The 17,263-nt window shown below is 42.2% G+C and overlaps 1 protein-coding gene across 1 annotated transcript in view; it reads left to right on the top strand.

Annotated features, from left to right (window-relative positions):
- The window catches only part of CA10 (carbonic anhydrase 10), a 503,136-nt gene that overhangs the window by 206,687 nt on the left and 279,186 nt on the right, over positions 1-17,263 (top strand). The window contains exon 3 of the mRNA XM_059379334.1: positions 8,399-8,541. Within this exon, the coding sequence (XP_059235317.1) occupies positions 8,399-8,541 (143 nt within the window). The remainder of the gene's footprint in view (positions 1-8,398; positions 8,542-17,263) is intronic.

Below are 17,263 nucleotides of genomic sequence, written 5' to 3'. Positions count from 1 at the left end.
TAGGTAAGCTTAGTGAAAGATGCCTGACCAAGTGTTCACACCGATTACCATAAGGTGTCCCTGGAAGGAAGAAGAGGAAGATAATCACCCCTTGATCTACACACTTGGGCATTGCTTCCCCGGCTACCATCCATGCACGACTTTGTCTGGTTGTTTGTTAGCTCTAAAGAAAGGAACAAATCTCATATTCTAGTCACTGTACCAACTAGCCAAGTGACCTTGGAAAGTCCCATAACCTCTCTAAGTCTTACTTTTCTCATCTATAAAATAATGATAATAGGATCTCCCAGAGTTGTAGAAAGGATTAGGAAGATAAGATATGTCAGGTCCGTGGCACAGAGATTATGGTACATGATCAGCAAATGCAAACCCCCTCTTCCTTTCTCTAACCCCTCCAATGATGTTTTCAGAAATGCGAGCCAGTCCCCACAGTGGAACCAACAGGTGGATGATGATGCTATACAAACGATTAATCCAACAGCTTCTAAAAGCAAAATAAAAATGGTTGTCTTTGGAGTTAAAACCATTTTGGGTGATTCACATTATTCTTCACCACCATCACCCCCCATCCCCCGCCAAATCATCCAGACATCGAGAGTTACAGATTCAAGAAATAATTGCACATGGTGCCTTCAGGGTGTGAAATTAAGCAGTCAATCCTATGATCTAGAAAGCACCCTATTCTGAATCCAGGTTGGGCTGTCTGGGCACCTGAAAGCTGCCTCTCCTCCCCCCTCCTGTCTGGATCTCTCATCTTTTCCCTTTCTGGGATGCTGCAGTGGTGGGACCAGTGTCGGGGGCCCACATCATCCTCCAGGATCCCCTCACTGGACCCCTTCTCTAACCCTCACAGAGTATTTATTATAAAAACCACATAATGCTAGACCTTTGATAAACATGTTCCCACTTAATCTTCCCAGCACCTCTCTGAAGCAACTGTCACCCCCATTTTACAAATGGAGAAACCAAGACTACAGAAGTGTAGCCACCTCCTCAAGTTTCCATGGTGAGGATAGGGTAACTCATGATCAGAGAAGTTAGAAAACCCAGTGGCTTAAACTCTCTCTCTGCATAACCGTTATTCAGAGTCCCGTGATAGTGTGTCCTAGGTACTAAGAATGGCAAGCTTCTCTGCGTAAGGGAGAACTTTCAGCTTTTAACTAGTTCTAAGACTTCTGTGGTTTGCAGTCTCTGCTCATGCTTGCAGACTGAACTCCAATATCCCCTCTAGTAAGAAGGCTTATCCTAGCACTGGGGGGAAGGGTCAGAGTCCATTTACTCCCCTCTTTGCATTTAAGCTTTAATATGCACACACCTTAATTATAACACTTACCATGTTTTATGATAACTGTTTGTTAGCATGCCTATCTTCCTACCCTATGGGGTGTCCTTAAGAGTGCAGGCATTTTCTTTTAATCTGACTCAGTGGAGATGTTTCATTAATTTGCAGATGAACGCACAACTTAATGATTATGTGTTAAGCAGGTTACTTTGCAACCCCTGTGAGTCTCTCCCCAAGAGAGAGAACAGGAAACCCCTGTTAGACGCCCTTTATGAAATACAAACCAGAGGACAAGCAACAGAAGAAGAATCCAGAAGCAAAAGAGTTATTCAAACGCTGTTCCTCTTATGAAATAAATCTGAAATCAGAAAGGGGCCAAAAGCCTACAGCAGTGGGTATTTTAAACATGCTTATTAATAATGGCTCAAAGTGGAGATTTATTACAGTTGAGAATAGGGAAAGGGATAGTAAATCAGCATTGGTGAGGAAAAGAGCAAGGGAGAGATATGAGTTCTTATTTGAAATGTATTCATGTGCTTTATAACCCTAAAGTAGAGATTGCTGTATTGAAGTGGAAGGCTTTATTTGTAGGATTGAATTCACCAAAGATACGTTTTATGCCAGTATTCATTTTCCCATCTTTCATTTGCTTTCCTTTGGCCGAAAAGTTGGGGACTTAATTTATTGCTTGAAAGCAAAAAGAGATTGCCTTAGTGGAGTCTCTCCATGAAAATATTCCTTGCTTTGAATGGTGACTTCAAGCACTCGTTGGATTCTAGGAAAAATGCTATTTTATTGGCACATATGTTGAAAAGAATAGTTTTTAAAACATTCAATTAGTTCTGCATCTGAGATAGAATTTAAACAAACCCAAAGCAACAGGATTAAATTCACGTAAAAACCCAACTGTTGCTTGGGAACCGATTCTTTTCCCACTCCAATTACTCTAAGGATAATCAAGCTCACTCTTGGCTGTATTCCAGCCAAGGAGATACATGCCTTTCATTCATCAATCAATTCATGGTTCTCCCTTGCCTAAAACTCTCAGTGGCTTTCGCATGCATTAGAGCCAAGCACAAAGTCCTCACTAGGGGCAGCAGAGTCCGGAAACATCACCCCTTGTCTACCCAGCCAACCTCCTCTCCTCTCGCCTTTTCTCTCATCTGGTTCATCAGGTTCAAGTTAACTGGCTTCCTCCTGGTTCCTTGAACACATCAGGCTCTTCTCTGCCAAGATCCTGCTCCTCTGTCTGGGACACACTTTTCCCCGCCACTCTTCAGGCACGACTCCTCTCAATCCTTCCACGGCTACTAGATGTCACTTCCAGAGAAATTATCTGTGACCACTCTAGGCTAGGTCTCTATCCATGCTTTATTCTGTAATCCATTGCCATCTTTTTTTTTTTTTTAAGATTTTTATTTATTTATTTGAGAGAGAGAGAGAGAGAGAGAGAAAGAGAGTGGGAGATAGTACCAGCTGGGGGAGGGGTCAAGGGAGAGGGACAAGCAGACTCCCCGCTGAGCAGGGAGCCCAATGACGATGAGGAGCTCGATCCCAGGACCATATGATCACAACCCCAGCCAAAGGCAGACACTTAACCAACTGAGCCATCCAGGCGTCCCAGTACGTTGGCCATCTTAATGGTCTCTATAGCGTGCTCACCAGAAATGCTAACTACAGGGATAAATGCAAGTGTGGAGATAAACAATAAGCAATAAACAATAAATAATAAATAAATAAATAAATAACAAATAATAAATAATAAACAATATCCCCCGTATTCCCTGCTGGGAGCTGTCTTCCTTCATTGCTGAACTACCTGGAACTGATAGCAGGGTCTGACCCATAGTAGGTCCTCAGCAAATGTTTGCTGCATGAGTTCTGGGTGTCAAGCCTAATGCCTGGCATGTCACAGGCTGTCAGTAGACACTTTTTAAGTGAGTTTGTCTTCCTCCTTTAGGACTTAGCAAATTCACATAAGCTGCATGAATTCCCAGTGCCAAATTCCCTGCCCATAACTGCATGGGCTATAAAAGTTCTGCTGAGACAAGAAATGAAAATTTAGGACACATAAATAAAAAGGATGTCCAAGAGTTCAGACAGATGCTGGGCCATCATCTCTAGGATATAAAAAAAAAAAAAAAAAAAAAGTCCCAGGGCAAATTTTAACTCTCAGTATCAGATTTGAGTCCTCCGGTTCCTTGCTCTCCCAATCAGTTCCTTGTTTCAGTGAGAACTTTTCCATTTTTGTATGGGGGTTACCATGATGTGTTAATAAACCAAACTTGGGCTTTTTCTTGGTTCACTGGTTTTGAACAAGTAGCTGATGGGTTTTGCTTTGGGTTTTCCAAGGCTCATATTTTAAGCCGATGAAATCGTGGTCACTGGGCGTCTTTCATAGCTCGCTGCTCCCAGAGCCAAGAGACTGTTTGGGATTTGTAGTTTATGGTAACAGTACAGCATCGCCATTGGGGAGATGTTTTGGCAAAATAGCACAGAGCTGCAATGCAGCCCTTACGGGCCATTGTTTGGGCTCTGTGAAAATTAATTTGCAAAAATATCCAGGTCTGTTGTGTGTTCTAATTTATATGTAAATTAGAAGATTGTGGGAAAAGGATACCAGGAAAGATGCCATTCGGACAACTTCAGACCAGTCGTCCATTCATTGGTTAGAGTGACTCTCACTCAGTTTTGCTTTACTTACATTTGAGGGTTTTTTTCTTAATGATACATTGAGCCAGTCAAGCTAGAAAAAGACACAGCATTAGTCCATACACCACAATAACTGATGCTTTTAAAAAAAAACTTGATTTATGGGGACAGTCATAGAAACTAAGAGAAAAGTAATTCAATAGTGATTCTCTCAATTTGGAAGTAGAAGCTGTGTCGTAGCATCCCAGGATGCCACCTCTGCTCCCAAGGGTGTGTAGCAACCTGAAGGATCAATAGCATGGTGGGTAGTTAAGTGTCAGAATCAGGCGATAATGTTCTGCCCAAATCCGGAGGGAGAGTTTCTCACTCTAAATCCTGAAGCCTTGGTTCACATGTCCAGCCTCGCTGTGCAGGTGGAATCTGCTGGCTCTCTCCCATGCGGCAGGAAGTGTGGCATCTCCACGCCCTCCTGTTTCCAGAGGCTTCCTCCTCATTCATTTCCCTAGAACCTAGATGACACCACATTTGCAGACATCTGAGTCTGGTCCTTTGGGCACCTAAGTTCCCTAGACTAGTTTTGACACCTTTGCTGTCATCCCAGCACTTAACACGGATTCTAAAAGCATGGACTTCTTTCATCTGGACCAGAACCTCCCCAAGCCCGGCTGGCCCCAGGACACTAATCCCTAGAGGGGCTCTTCATGAGCGGCCGTCCCCATTAGATCTCCTTGACGGCCCTGCAGAGGAGACCCAAGCAAATCCCCTCTTGCCTGGATTGAAAACTTTGTATCTAACACAGCCACCATTGTATGGCTTTTTAAAAAATCCTCATTTTGTTTGCAATGGTTGACGTCCAAAGCAGGTTGGTTTGAGTCTCTGCACTTGACATTAAATTTAACCAGAAAATAGTTACCGATGTCACTTTTGATTTGCCAAAAGAGAAACTGGGAGCAGAGTCTTACAATGGCCAAGGCCATACTTAACTCTGATACTCCTTGGCTCCCATAATCTGACCTTGTGTGGAGCCTGCTGGGAAGGAGGGACTTGACCCTCTGCCGGTAAGGCTTTCATTTCATGTGTATGTTCAGGCCAGATGGTCTGTAAAATGCCTTCTATTTCTGAAAGATGAGGAATTCATGGCTTATTTGCAAATGAGCAGTCCAGGGGCACCTGGGTGGCTCAGTCATTAAGCAGCTGCCTTCGTCTCAGGTCATGATCCCAGGGTCCTGGGATCAAGCCCCTTATCAGGCTCCCTGCTTGGTGGGAAGTCTGCTTCTCCCCCTGCCCACTCCCCCTCCTTGTGTTCCCTCTCTTGCTGTCTCTCCTGATGTCAAATAAATAAATAAAATCTTGAAAGAAAGAAAGAAAGAAAGAAAGAGAGAGAGAAAAGAAAGAGAGAAATAAAGAAAATGAGCAGTCCAGTAGTGAGCAAACTTAGATACCCCTTCAGGAGTGGAGCTAATGAACAGGGGCGAGTAGCTCTCAGCTGTTCCTCTGTTGTCTGAGCAGGTGGTTGGAACCAGACTCATAGGCCTCAGTAGTGAAGTGGGAATATAAAACCCTGAAACTGTTTGTCATAAAGAATGGCAGTCCCAATAAAAGCCCAGGCAGATGTTCCCATAAAGTGTTTGTTGTTTGTGTTTTTGTGGGGGTGCTTTCAGGGTGTGAAGTTTATTGTAAGGCTCGGAGCATCTCCCTCCCCATGTTGCCATATATTAGCAGTCTTGCAACCCATTTATGGGGTTGGAATTATTTTGGGTAATGATTTTCATGGGAATAGATGAAATGCAGTCTGCACTTAGCTCTCACTACCTTTATTATGCAGCTGCCTTCCGGGGGAAGACCCCCAGACATCATAGATGGGCCCACGGTCAAAGAGGTGAGGGTCTCAAGGAATATTAAAGCTCAAAGGGGGGGGGGGCTGTATTCGTTTCCTGTTGTGGCTATAACAAGTAACTACAACTTAGTGGCTTAACATGACACAAATGTATTTATCTTATAGTTCTGGGGGTGAGAAGCCCTAAATGAACCTTGTAGGGGGGGTGGCTAAAAATCAGGGTCAGCATGCCAGTGTTCTTTCTGGAGGCTCAAGAGGGGAGAAACCATTGCTTCGCCCATCCCAGCTTCTAGAGGTCACCTTGGTTTATATCCCCTTCCTCCATCTCCAACGCCGGTATCTTCTGCCCTCTCTTTCCACCCAAGATCTTTTCTCTATGTCTCTGATGCTCCTACCCCTCTCTCTTAAAAAAGACCCTTGGGGTTACATTGGGCCCACCCAGACAATCAAGGATAATCAACTCATCTCAGTACGCTTAATTATTTCTGCACAGTGTCATTTATTACGGAAGTTTAACATCTTAGGTTGTGAACGTCTTTGAAGGAGGACCATTATCCAGCCTGCCATTAAGGCTATAGAGACCAATGAAAGCCCCAAAGATAAATGATATATCTAAAGCCACCCAGCTCCTCTGGGGCAGTGCCATGGCCTTATCCCAGCATCCTCCTATCTGCCATGTTTCTGTGCATCACTGACAAAGATGGGTGTAGGAGCGGGCCTGATGGGGGCCTTTATTTGCATAACAAACTGGAAATGATTGAGGAGTAAGTATAGGATTGTCAGTGATTTAAAAATAGCAGTATAGAGGAGACAGAGTTTATATTTTTAAAAATGCATGTTTAATTCAAGAGCTTCCTTAAATATTATCATTTGGCTAGGGCATGCTACCTTCTAAAGATGTTCAGTGACTTGTAGGGATAACATGACTTAAATACTGATGGGAAGTGAAAGTGCTAAGGAACACAGGTACAGGTTCTTCTCTTCTTCCTACTCCCACCCCCTCTGCTTCTCTCTCTCCATTTATTAGTCCACCCATGGCTGCCATTTGAAAGTCAGTTGGAGTTAGAAAACCAACTTAAAGTCTTTAAACTAAAAGGAATGGAAGAACCACCCAATGGGCTTATTGCCATGGGTTAAGGCAAGTTAAGTATTCGCCATATTTTACAAAGAAGACCCCCTTTGGTGTTGAAACATTCTTCTAAGAATCTGAGAAACTTGCTTTTGGTTTTCCTCCCGCTTCTGCCCAACAAGGGCCTGTAACAAATAAAAGGTTGGTAGAATTTTGGATTTCGGTGGTACTAGACATACTATCCAGCCTGATCCTTCTCCGGAAATGTGGGTCTCTTCTAGAGTATGTTTGGTAGGGATCTGCGCTACTCCCCTCTCGCCTCAATTTTCTCCATGCGTGACATGTTGGCTGCTTAAAATAAAGGCTGAATTAAATTTGAGTTCCTGAGAGGACAAGTGCATTTGAGAGGGTTGTGACCTGACTGTTAGTTTCATCTACTCTAGAAATCACTCCCTAACTCCACTACCCACTGTGTCAGGGTGCGGTGCCCCTCACCTAGCAATTCATAACCCACTCACCTCATTCTGCCACCCTCCACCCCACTCCCCACAAAGTGGTAATCATTCTTCTACATATCTGCCTTATCCTAAATTTACATAAGCCAGGGCTGGGCATGCAACAGGAGCTCATTGTACTGTCCATGGACACTGTGGATGGATGAGTGAATGAATAGCCATATAGGCTCATAGCCACATAGTGGGCACGTGGATCCAGAGCCTCGGTGGAAATACTGAGCACAGAGGAAGGTGGGTGGCAGGAAAATGCTGAAGATACAGTCTGTGATCTTCACTGACATAAAATTAATAATTGGTTCCCCCTGCTCTGCTAACTTTCTTAAGCAGAAGGAAACTGGAAATTGCCACAGAAATTTATTTTCACAGATGCTTTAATGTGGCATGGAAGATGAGTAGTCCATTCTGCTTTGTGTATTTGCACCCAACACCCCATGTCGTTTTTTCTGCCTATTAAATCAACACATTCTTGAGCTACTGGTACATTAGGTTAGTGACACAATGCTGGATTAAACAAAGACAAAGTCATTTTGCCAAGCTCCTGTCTGGCCTTGATTGGGGGTCATAAAACTCATACATTCCCTCAGTTTGGTTTTGACAACTCACAGAATAAAACCTTGGGTATGTCACATGCTACTTTCTTTTAAAAGCTTTCATAATCTTCTATATAGAACAAGGGTGATTCCCGTATCATTCCTACCACATGGAAAGCAGAGCATCAGCTCAGGAATTACTAAATATTTGGTGTACTTCAAAAGATCATGTGGGCGGACTATGCCATCTTTCCACAAAGGTGTTAATGCTAGCTGTGCTCATCAAAGTCTGAAACAGATGGGTGGGTCTGAAACAAGAAAATCTGAAAGCAAAACTTAGTAATTGACCAAGATCCAGGCCGGGAAAATACCCTAGTGACACCCAAGGGTCTCTATGGGTGGGACACGCCAGGTGGCCCTTTTTGATGTCACCATTTTGGTGCCATGGCTCTTCTTGCATTGTTTCTTAAAACTTCCACCCCGACTAATTCTACAATTTCTTTTTGTTTCTAGTTCCTTCTTTCTGGGGATTGGTGAACTCAGCTTGGAATCTTTGCTCTGTGGGGAAACGGCAGTCGCCGGTCAACATAGAGACCAGTCACATGATCTTCGACCCCTTTCTGACGCCCCTGCGCATCAACACTGGGGGCAGGAAGGTAAGCAGCTATGGTGCTTCCATTGTGAAGTCGAGGATGTCGGGAGATGCTGATTCTGAAAGCCAGTCCTCTGGGTCTCCAGCTCTCTGATGAGTTTGCCTTTCCATCTAGGAGTAATCACAGACCTCAGGCCTGCTGCCAACCAGTGTAATTATGTCTGAATTGTGCTTTCACTTTCCTAGCTAGTCAAACCCTCATGCTTCTAATTACTTTGTACCCCCTAGAGGTTGCCTGAGGCCCTATCCCTTGGTACCTCACGAAGGTCAGAAAGCAGTGTTGCTTCCCAAGCATATCACGCTGGGAAAATCCCTCCTCTTTACTGGGGCTTCTTTTAACCTCCACAAAGTGGGGGGAAAATTGCTTTAACAAAAGTAAAATCAGAAATTTATCATCTTGGAAGGAAAAACAAATAAATATCACCTTAGATGATTTATAAGAAAATCAATAATTAATCTTTCTAGGGGCATCTTGGCTGGCTAAGAATCCTAGCTCTTGCCCAGAAATGCTGAGCTATACCTTGTGATTCTCACACCAACGTCCCTCCTTCCCTCCACTGCCCCCCACCCCCACCCACGTGAGATGTTCCTCCTCAATTTTCATAAGGTCATCATGCCCGTGGGGTTTCTTGTTGCTGGGCTCTAGCATTTCTCTTGTGGGTTAATTTCTTTTTGGCTACCTTTTACTGTTGAGTAGTTCATTGAAGGTGGGAAATAGACACACACAGCAAATTGTGTTTGAAGGTGATTTAGTTATTGTGAACTCAAGAGGAATGGAAAATCATTTGTGTCCAAGAAATTGGGATTAAAATTATGGACAGTCTTTGTTACTGCTGGCAGCCGATTCTCCAGGGTTTGCGTTCCTGCTCTGCCCTCTACTTATTCAGTCTGTTTGCCTTACTTACCATGGAGTTTGTAAGAAAGTCTTTCTCCTTCTGATATATTGGAATGTATTCTTTCCTATTACATAACTGTCCCCAGAAAACCAAACAAAAAAAATAAACCCAAATTCTAATGATGGTTCTCAGAGATGTTAGTAACTTTGACTCAGGTCACAAAGCGGGTTTTAAAAGGCTTTGCACGTGATTGAGACTATCTCTCTATGTAGTGTTTGTGTGCTGTTTTGAATATGAATTGAGAAGCATTTTTCTAGAAGAGTCCTATGTAGGTCATGTAGTTTATCACTCTGATTCCACGGAAATTAACCTACCCAAATTACCGTTCCATCTGAAGTTTTATTCTTATAAACTCTAAAGGGAACTTGCCTTGGGTTCTACACATACCTCTCTCCTTCAAGTCATGACCATGGACAGGCTCAGTGACCAGTATTCAGAAAAGGCAAGTTGCAGTTTTGACTTTTTGATCACTCTTTCCTTCTTGGAAAGGACGATGAAGGGAATAATTGTATTCTGGACAAAGGGTGAAGCCGTAAAAAAGCAGAATAAGGGTTGGTACCTGAGTTCCAGAAATCAGCTAAAAGGTGACCAGCAATGGACGCCTGGGTGGCTCAGTGGGTTAAGCCTCTGCCTTTGGCTCGGGCCATGATCTCGGGGTCCTGGGATCGAGTCCCGCATCGGGCTCTCTGATCAGCAGGGAGCCTGCTTCCCCCCCCCCTCTCTCTCTGCCTGCCTCCCTCCCTACTTGTGATCTGTCAAATAAATAAATAAAATCTTTAAAAAAAATAAAAATAAAAGATGACCAGCAAGACTGAAGCACAGAGATCGAAGAGGAGGAGGTGGGAGGTAAGGATGGAAAAGGAAGATGGGGCCAAATCTAGAGGCTGTGTGAGGAACTGGCTCTTTTTCCTGAGTTATGGCAAGTGATTGAAGCATTTTTAGGTCAAGAATATGCTGGGCACGGGATGGGAAAGGTGACAAGCTGATGCAAATAATGGACACATAAGCTTTTCCATCACTTTTCCATCAGCCCATCTTAGAGGAAAATATTGATGTGAAAAAAAAAAATAACTAATTCAAGACAGCTTCTCCTAAAATTTATTGGGAGAGATGAGATGGGACAATTGCATGGTGTTAAAAAGCACTCATAAGTTTTGGCTTGGTTTTTCTTTTTATTGTTGACAGATTTCTTTTTAATATATATTTTCAATTCAGTAAAGTGTACCTGATCCAAATCAATTTTCAAATGCACTGGAGTTTGGAATTTTGGAAACATTTACTCTCAACGATGTAAATATTTGTATCTGGCACGATTTGTGTTGTCAGCTGTTTGAAGAGCTGAGAACTGTCTGGTGGTTTCCTTTACATTAGTGAAAGGTGGAAAATAAAATATAGATGGTAGGAAGATAAACTAACTGGTAATGAAATGTCTAAACGTGATAGACAGTAGCTAAACCACGTTTGCCAGCTTTTTAAAGGTGCCGTTTAATGAGCTGGAGACTTACTTTGGAAATGAGTATTCAAATCACTGCGGTGAATTTAGTTTTGCCTTAAAGAGCTAGGTATCAAAAGGCGTAAAGGCCACCCTATAGGACTGGGAGGTTTTGTAGAACATGGGCAAGGTGCCACAGTGTGAAGTCTGAGGTCTGCTGGGTATCAGCATGTTAAATGCGTCCCAGTCATTGTGTGTTTTATGTCACATTCTTATCCCTGAACATGATTCCTGCTCATGTTTCCATGTACCTTATACCCAAGCCCGTGAGTGGCCCCACCGCAGCCTTTGACTTGTGTTACGGTGTTCGTTTTAATGTGTCTGACCCAGCATGGGGATCAAATCATGAATTAAGGGCTAATCTTAGCATGGGCAAGGGCTGAAATTCAACCTGAATGCAAGAATACAAATAATATATGACAATCAAAACTTACTGTGTCTTGGATATAACAGAGTATATTCATTGTACATGAATAATGGTATTTCTTTTACTTTATGGGTTGCTTCTTTTCAGTGGTAATTCTTAAGCAATGTTTGGGTTTATTTTTGTTTCTTTTTTTCTTGAACAAGAGTGGTTTTTGTTTTTTGTTTTTGTTTTGTTTTGTTTTGTTTTGTTTTGTTTGCCCCATTCATATCTGACACATAATACTCTTATGGGCAAAATTTAAAGTGACTGTGCTTTTTAAACAATACTCATTGAAGGTTGGGTTGCATATGGTCACAAGAATCTTTCCTTGTATTCAGTCTCCCACCCTTGACCCCATTCAACTTGACTCCTAATAGTCTAAACAGTTTTGTTTTTTGTGTTTTTTTTTTTAAATCTTGGAGTTAATTAATATATTTTAGAGAAAGCTACTGAGCAAACCCAGGAATTAAGAGTAGGCAGGTGGAGATAATCCTTCCTTCACAGTCTCAGATCATTTAAAATCCCTGTATGTGGGAAATTAGATTCTGATTCATCTGGTATTTTAAGCTCAGTTCAAGCCTGATGGACTGTTTCAAAGGTGGAAACCCTTGGTAGTCAATGGACTTGTACAGATTCGCCTATTTTTTTTTTACTTCCTTGTCTTTTTCCTCACATCAAAGTGAGTGTACTTTATGTGTTTGTGTATTAACTTTTGTGTGCTGTTCACCCAAGTTAGCTTCCTGGTAATGTGAAAACAATGTAGAGTGTGAATGTTACTGAAGAGCAAACTATGAATGGCCTGGCTTAATCATTTTGGGGTATAATAGTTCCTCTAGATATTTGCCTGGAGCATTCTCTGAGACAGGTGAGGTGGGTGCTGGAGGCTTTCTGGATTAAGAGGTGAGGTTAGCATTCATGGAAGAGGTGTAGTTTGTAGATAACCTCTCTACTGATCTGAAATATCTAAAAGAAGAAAAGGTATATTAAAATGGAGCTGGAAATCACTTGCTGATCCTGCCATTGTAACCAAAAATCAGTTCTGGCATCCTTCTTCATCTTTTTGCTCTTTTAATAAAATGGACATCTCAGGAGTTACTGACATGAGCATTGCTTATGATACATTAAATGTAAAAGGTAGGATCTAACTTCACTCACTTAATGATCCCAATTTGTTTAAAAAGTATCCATGCTATGCGAAAAGAGACCAGTGTTAAAAGTAATATTGTTTCTTTCTACTTTCTTAAAGCTTCTAGATTTTCTATAACAAGCCTGCATTAATTTAATAACGTGAAAAACATGTATAGATTTTTAATTCATTCCTTTGTTTTAGGCAAAAATATACTTAGAGTTGGTAAATGTGGTAGATGGACTAATGCCCTCTCCTAAAGATTATATATTATATATATATGTCTCTTAATCCCCAGAACTTACAAATATGTTATCTTATGTGGGCAAAAGCTATCTGAAAGATGCAATTAAGTTAAACATCTTAAAATGGATAGATCATCCTCTATTATCCCGATAGACCCTTTGTAATCACACGGTTCTTACAAGGAACAGACAGAGGAAGAGAGTCCAAGGCAGAAAAAGAGATGTGACAGAGGAAGCAGAGGTCAGAGTGATATGCTGCCATGAGCCGAAAGAATGACGGTGTGGCCACACTGACGGTGTGGCTTCGAGAAGCTGGAAAAGGGTAAAGAAACATATTCTTCCCTGGAGTCTCCAGAAGGAACACAGCCCTGCTAAAACCTGGATTGGAGCCCAGCAAAACTGATTTTGACCTCTGACTTCCAGAATGTAAGATGACCATTTCAAGGAGATTGGTTGCCATCTCACGCAAGCACAGGGGCGGAGCAGAGGACAGAAGACTCCAGCTGCACTCCTCCCCACCTGCCCTTTGCCAGGCTCCCTCTGGGGAGAAGTCAGAGACCAAGACATAAGCCAGCCTCCAGGCCACAGGATGAGGTGAAGGTAGATTTGAAGGGGCGGTTAGAAGACATCCAGCAGAAGGCTATATACCCTTTATCTACATGACCATTGGCACGTTTCCCATTAAATGAATATGAGGTAATAAAAATCATCATTACCTATAAAATTAGGTATAAATGTCTCAACCTGGCATTCACAGTCCTTTCAATATGGCCCCAAACCTCCCTTCCAGAGCCTTATTCCTCTTGCATCTTATGCCTACCTTGATTCCTAGTGTGAGACTATGCTACTTTTTTCTTAATTGACCATATCTCATCTTTCCCTGTCATTTGTGCTTTGGCCACGGTGTAATCCTTCACCTTACGTACCTTCTGTAGCTCAGCACTCCCCATCCCTACCTTTCTCTCATTCAGTCTCTGTGGCTCCAGTGCTTCCCCTGCCACGACACTCCTCTTGATGTCCTTCATGACTGGTGAAATCCCTCTCCATTTGCCTTCTTAAGTAACTTGCTTAAGGACCTGAACCTTGACCTATAGTACATTAGTCTTACCCACCTCATTCTCCTGTGTTAAATTAAGGGCTCCTCCTGATAAATGTGCTTTCATATTTTCATTTTATATCTCTGTGATTATCTATGATGGTGCTGGTTGATTTGAACTGAACCAAGACTATCTTTGATTACCAAACAAAAGGTTTATGTGGAATTAGTAAAAAGTTGCTTTGATTCAAGGTGGGAAAAATATGAGAAAGTCCCATGTTGGAAAGTAACCTTGCGATCAACAGAATCTGTCATTAGGAACTAATTTTCAGTCATTGTACTTCTCCTGAAACGTAGTCAAAATATGTTGAAAAAAATAATGACTGTGAATTGGTTGGGTGCCTAAAATCTTATCACTTCTCTATTTTTAAATTTCCCCCATGAACCTGATGGCAAAATTTAGTTGACCACAATTAATCATGGCAGTGTCTACATTGCTATGTTAAGAAACTTTATGATTAAGGCATTTATGTTCCTTCAAGGACTTCACAATATATTAGGTGAGAAAATATAGATATACAGACGTTAAATCACACTAGCTGATTTAAATAACTGCTTGAGATAATAGTGGAAGAGATCCTAAAGAAGTAGTGAAATGATTAATTAGAAAATCAATCATTTTGACATTAGTATTTAATGGTGGTAAGAAGTTGGGTTGGCTGAACCAGGCTTTATGGAGTGCTAGAATGTGAGTTAGCATGGGCAGGTAGGTGGAATGAAATACTGTTTGCAGGGGGGTCTTTAAATGTTAAGACGTTCTGGCTCCATGTGTGAAAGATGGAAGAAAATGTCAGGATAGATCCATTTTGCTATCTAAGTATGTTATGGTGGTACTGGTTTTTATTGGATAAGTGATATTAAACTTTCATAGATAAGTATTCTTTCCCATTTGGAACTCGTTAGCTATCTTTAAGTACGATGGGTCTTTTTATACTGAAGCTCTAGTATGGAAATGATACATATAATTTTACGTGTGCTCATGGGATAAAGTAGATTTCTAAGAGCTGATGAGGAAGTGAATGTAATTCTTACTCATTTGTATTTTGTGGCTTGATAAATTTCTTGACTTGCCATACTGACAATATCCTTTCTCAGAAGGATGCAATAAAGGATCTCCTTATTTGAATCTAATTCTAACCAACAAGGAAAAGCAGCTCAGTGATATGGAATGGATAGTAAAATTCTGGAAGAAAGTGGATGTGTTATCTTAGAAAATATGGTGGCCAAAGTTAAAAAAAAATGCTAATAAGATTTTTCAGACATGGATCCTAAAAGCTTCAAAAGGCAGATTTTTGAAATAGCATAGTTAAAGTAGACGTGACCTCTCTGCCTCGTGGAAGGTAATTCTAGAGGACTGGGAAGCTCTTAAAAATGAAATTATGGCAATACAATTACAAATGATAATCCCCCCCCCCCAAAAAAAGGAAGTGGTGGGAGCTAAGGCTACAGATGTGACTGTACAGGGAGTCTTGCCAAAAGTAATGTTTTTAAATGGCAGGAGAAGGATGTGAGAGAAAGGGCTTTATAGCCAAGGAGGAGGAGGGCGAAAGTGGAAGGAAACTTTGAAAATCGTTGCAGGGAGAATAAGGTCCAGATGAGTTTAGGGTGGTGGAATGAAAGGTCCTTTAAAGTTCTAGTTAGAGGAAGCAGGAACATTAAGACAATATAGACCTTCGTTTGGGGGAAAGGAGGGAATAGATACCCACAGATGTTCCACGTCAGTTTTGGATTCTAGGTTTACCACTTGTCACCCAGAGATGAGAAGCCTGACCTCTCTGAGCTTCTGTTCCCTCCTCTGTAAAAGAGAGAACGTAATTGTACCCACCTTGCAGGGTTGGGGTGGAAGGAATTCCACGAACTAACACAGAGCAGACAGGTGATAATTCGAATTATCAGGCCGATGGCTGGCAGAGAAGGAGATGCGTCACAGTAGTTAGCTAGTGTCTTCATCCGTTCAGGCTGCTGGGTCAACCTGTCACTGACGGTGTGGCTTCTAAAGAATGGACATTTACAGGACACCTGGGTGGCTCAGTTGGTTGGACGACTGCCTTTGGCTCAGGTCATGATCCCAGAGTCCCGGGATCGAGTCCCGCATGGGGCTCCCAGCTACATGGGGAGTCTGCTTCTCCCTCTGACCTTCTCCTCGCTCATGCTCTCTCTCACTGTCTCTCTCTCTCAAATAAATAAATAAAATCTTAAAAAAAAAAAAAAAAGAATGGACATTTACGTCTCACAGTTTTGGAGGCTGGGAATTCCAATAAGGAGAAAACACAACCCAATCCCCCCCAGAGTTTCTTCATCACAGAAACTCATATTCCCTTTAAAATCAGTAACATGTATGCTGGGAGGTGAAGTGAGTGATGGAATATGACTCCAGAACCACCTTGCCAGCAACCCGTATCCGAAAGCTTTAAAGTCAGTAGGCATGAAGGTAAAGCTTTCCTCTCACACCTATCTTTATAAAAAAGCTGCACAGATTCAGACTGGGCTGGATTCATCGTAAAATCACTACATGCAGGAAAAGTAGAGGGAGTTAATGGATAATGTGATCGGCATGAGTAAATAGCACAGGGAAGACGCCAAGAGACGAATTCAACCTAATTACACAGTACATGAGGTACTCCCCCATAAGTGAGGCTGTTGTCCTTATAATAACCTTCAGTGAGAAGAGACTACCTGGGATATTGCCGTCAGATCCCTCAGTGTGGGTGGTTAGAATACAGAATGGAAAAGAGGTTGACCAAGAGAATGTGGAAGAAGAGGAACAAAGTGTTGATGAGAAGAATCAACCGTTCTGTACGTTCTGTATTCAATTCTCTTGCTCTCTCTCTGTCTGAAAGAACAACATTCCAAGGTATGATTACAGGTACCTTCTAATGATACCTGTACTGTGCAGCCTCAGGCACAGAGAGCTTGTGTTTGGAAATGGTGTGCACCAGACTTTATTTCAAAATAAGAGCTCGAGCCCGGTGAAGGGTGAATGACCTGCATGTGTTCCACTGAGAACCCTGGCATAAAAAGAGTTCCCACAGGCACTGAAGTCTACCTCCTACTCTAGAATAGCTCAAGCATTGGAGGAGAGCCTTGACCTGGCCTGGAATGCCCCCTTGCAATCTGGAAACTGTACAAACAATGCTTAGATGGGCATACGGAATAATGTTTGTTTGAGGCTTGTGGATTGAACTCCCCAAATGTGCATTTAACTCCCAAAGGAGAACTCCCTTTAAAAGCCCTAGCACTGGTTTGGAAGAAACCTGCCTTCTCCTCTTCCTCATCCTCTATCCAAATTGACTCCTCAAAGTGCTGGAGACCGGCCTCTTTCTCCTTTAGGGTATTTTGCTCTGAGTCACTAGAATGGAGGATCCAGGGCAAAATGAAGGTTATAAGAAAGGACTTTGATTAAAGATAAAGAAACAAGGCCAGGGTAACTGTGTTTATGCTCAGAGCAGTGCGTTTTGCAGGCAG

Source organism: Mustela nigripes, chromosome 16 (genome assembly GCF_022355385.1).
Source record: "Mustela nigripes isolate SB6536 chromosome 16, MUSNIG.SB6536, whole genome shotgun sequence".
NCBI lineage: Eukaryota > Metazoa > Chordata > Mammalia > Carnivora > Mustelidae > Mustela > Mustela nigripes.
Note: the sequence above shows the minus strand (reverse complement) of the source record. Positions and strands in the feature narration are given on the sequence as shown.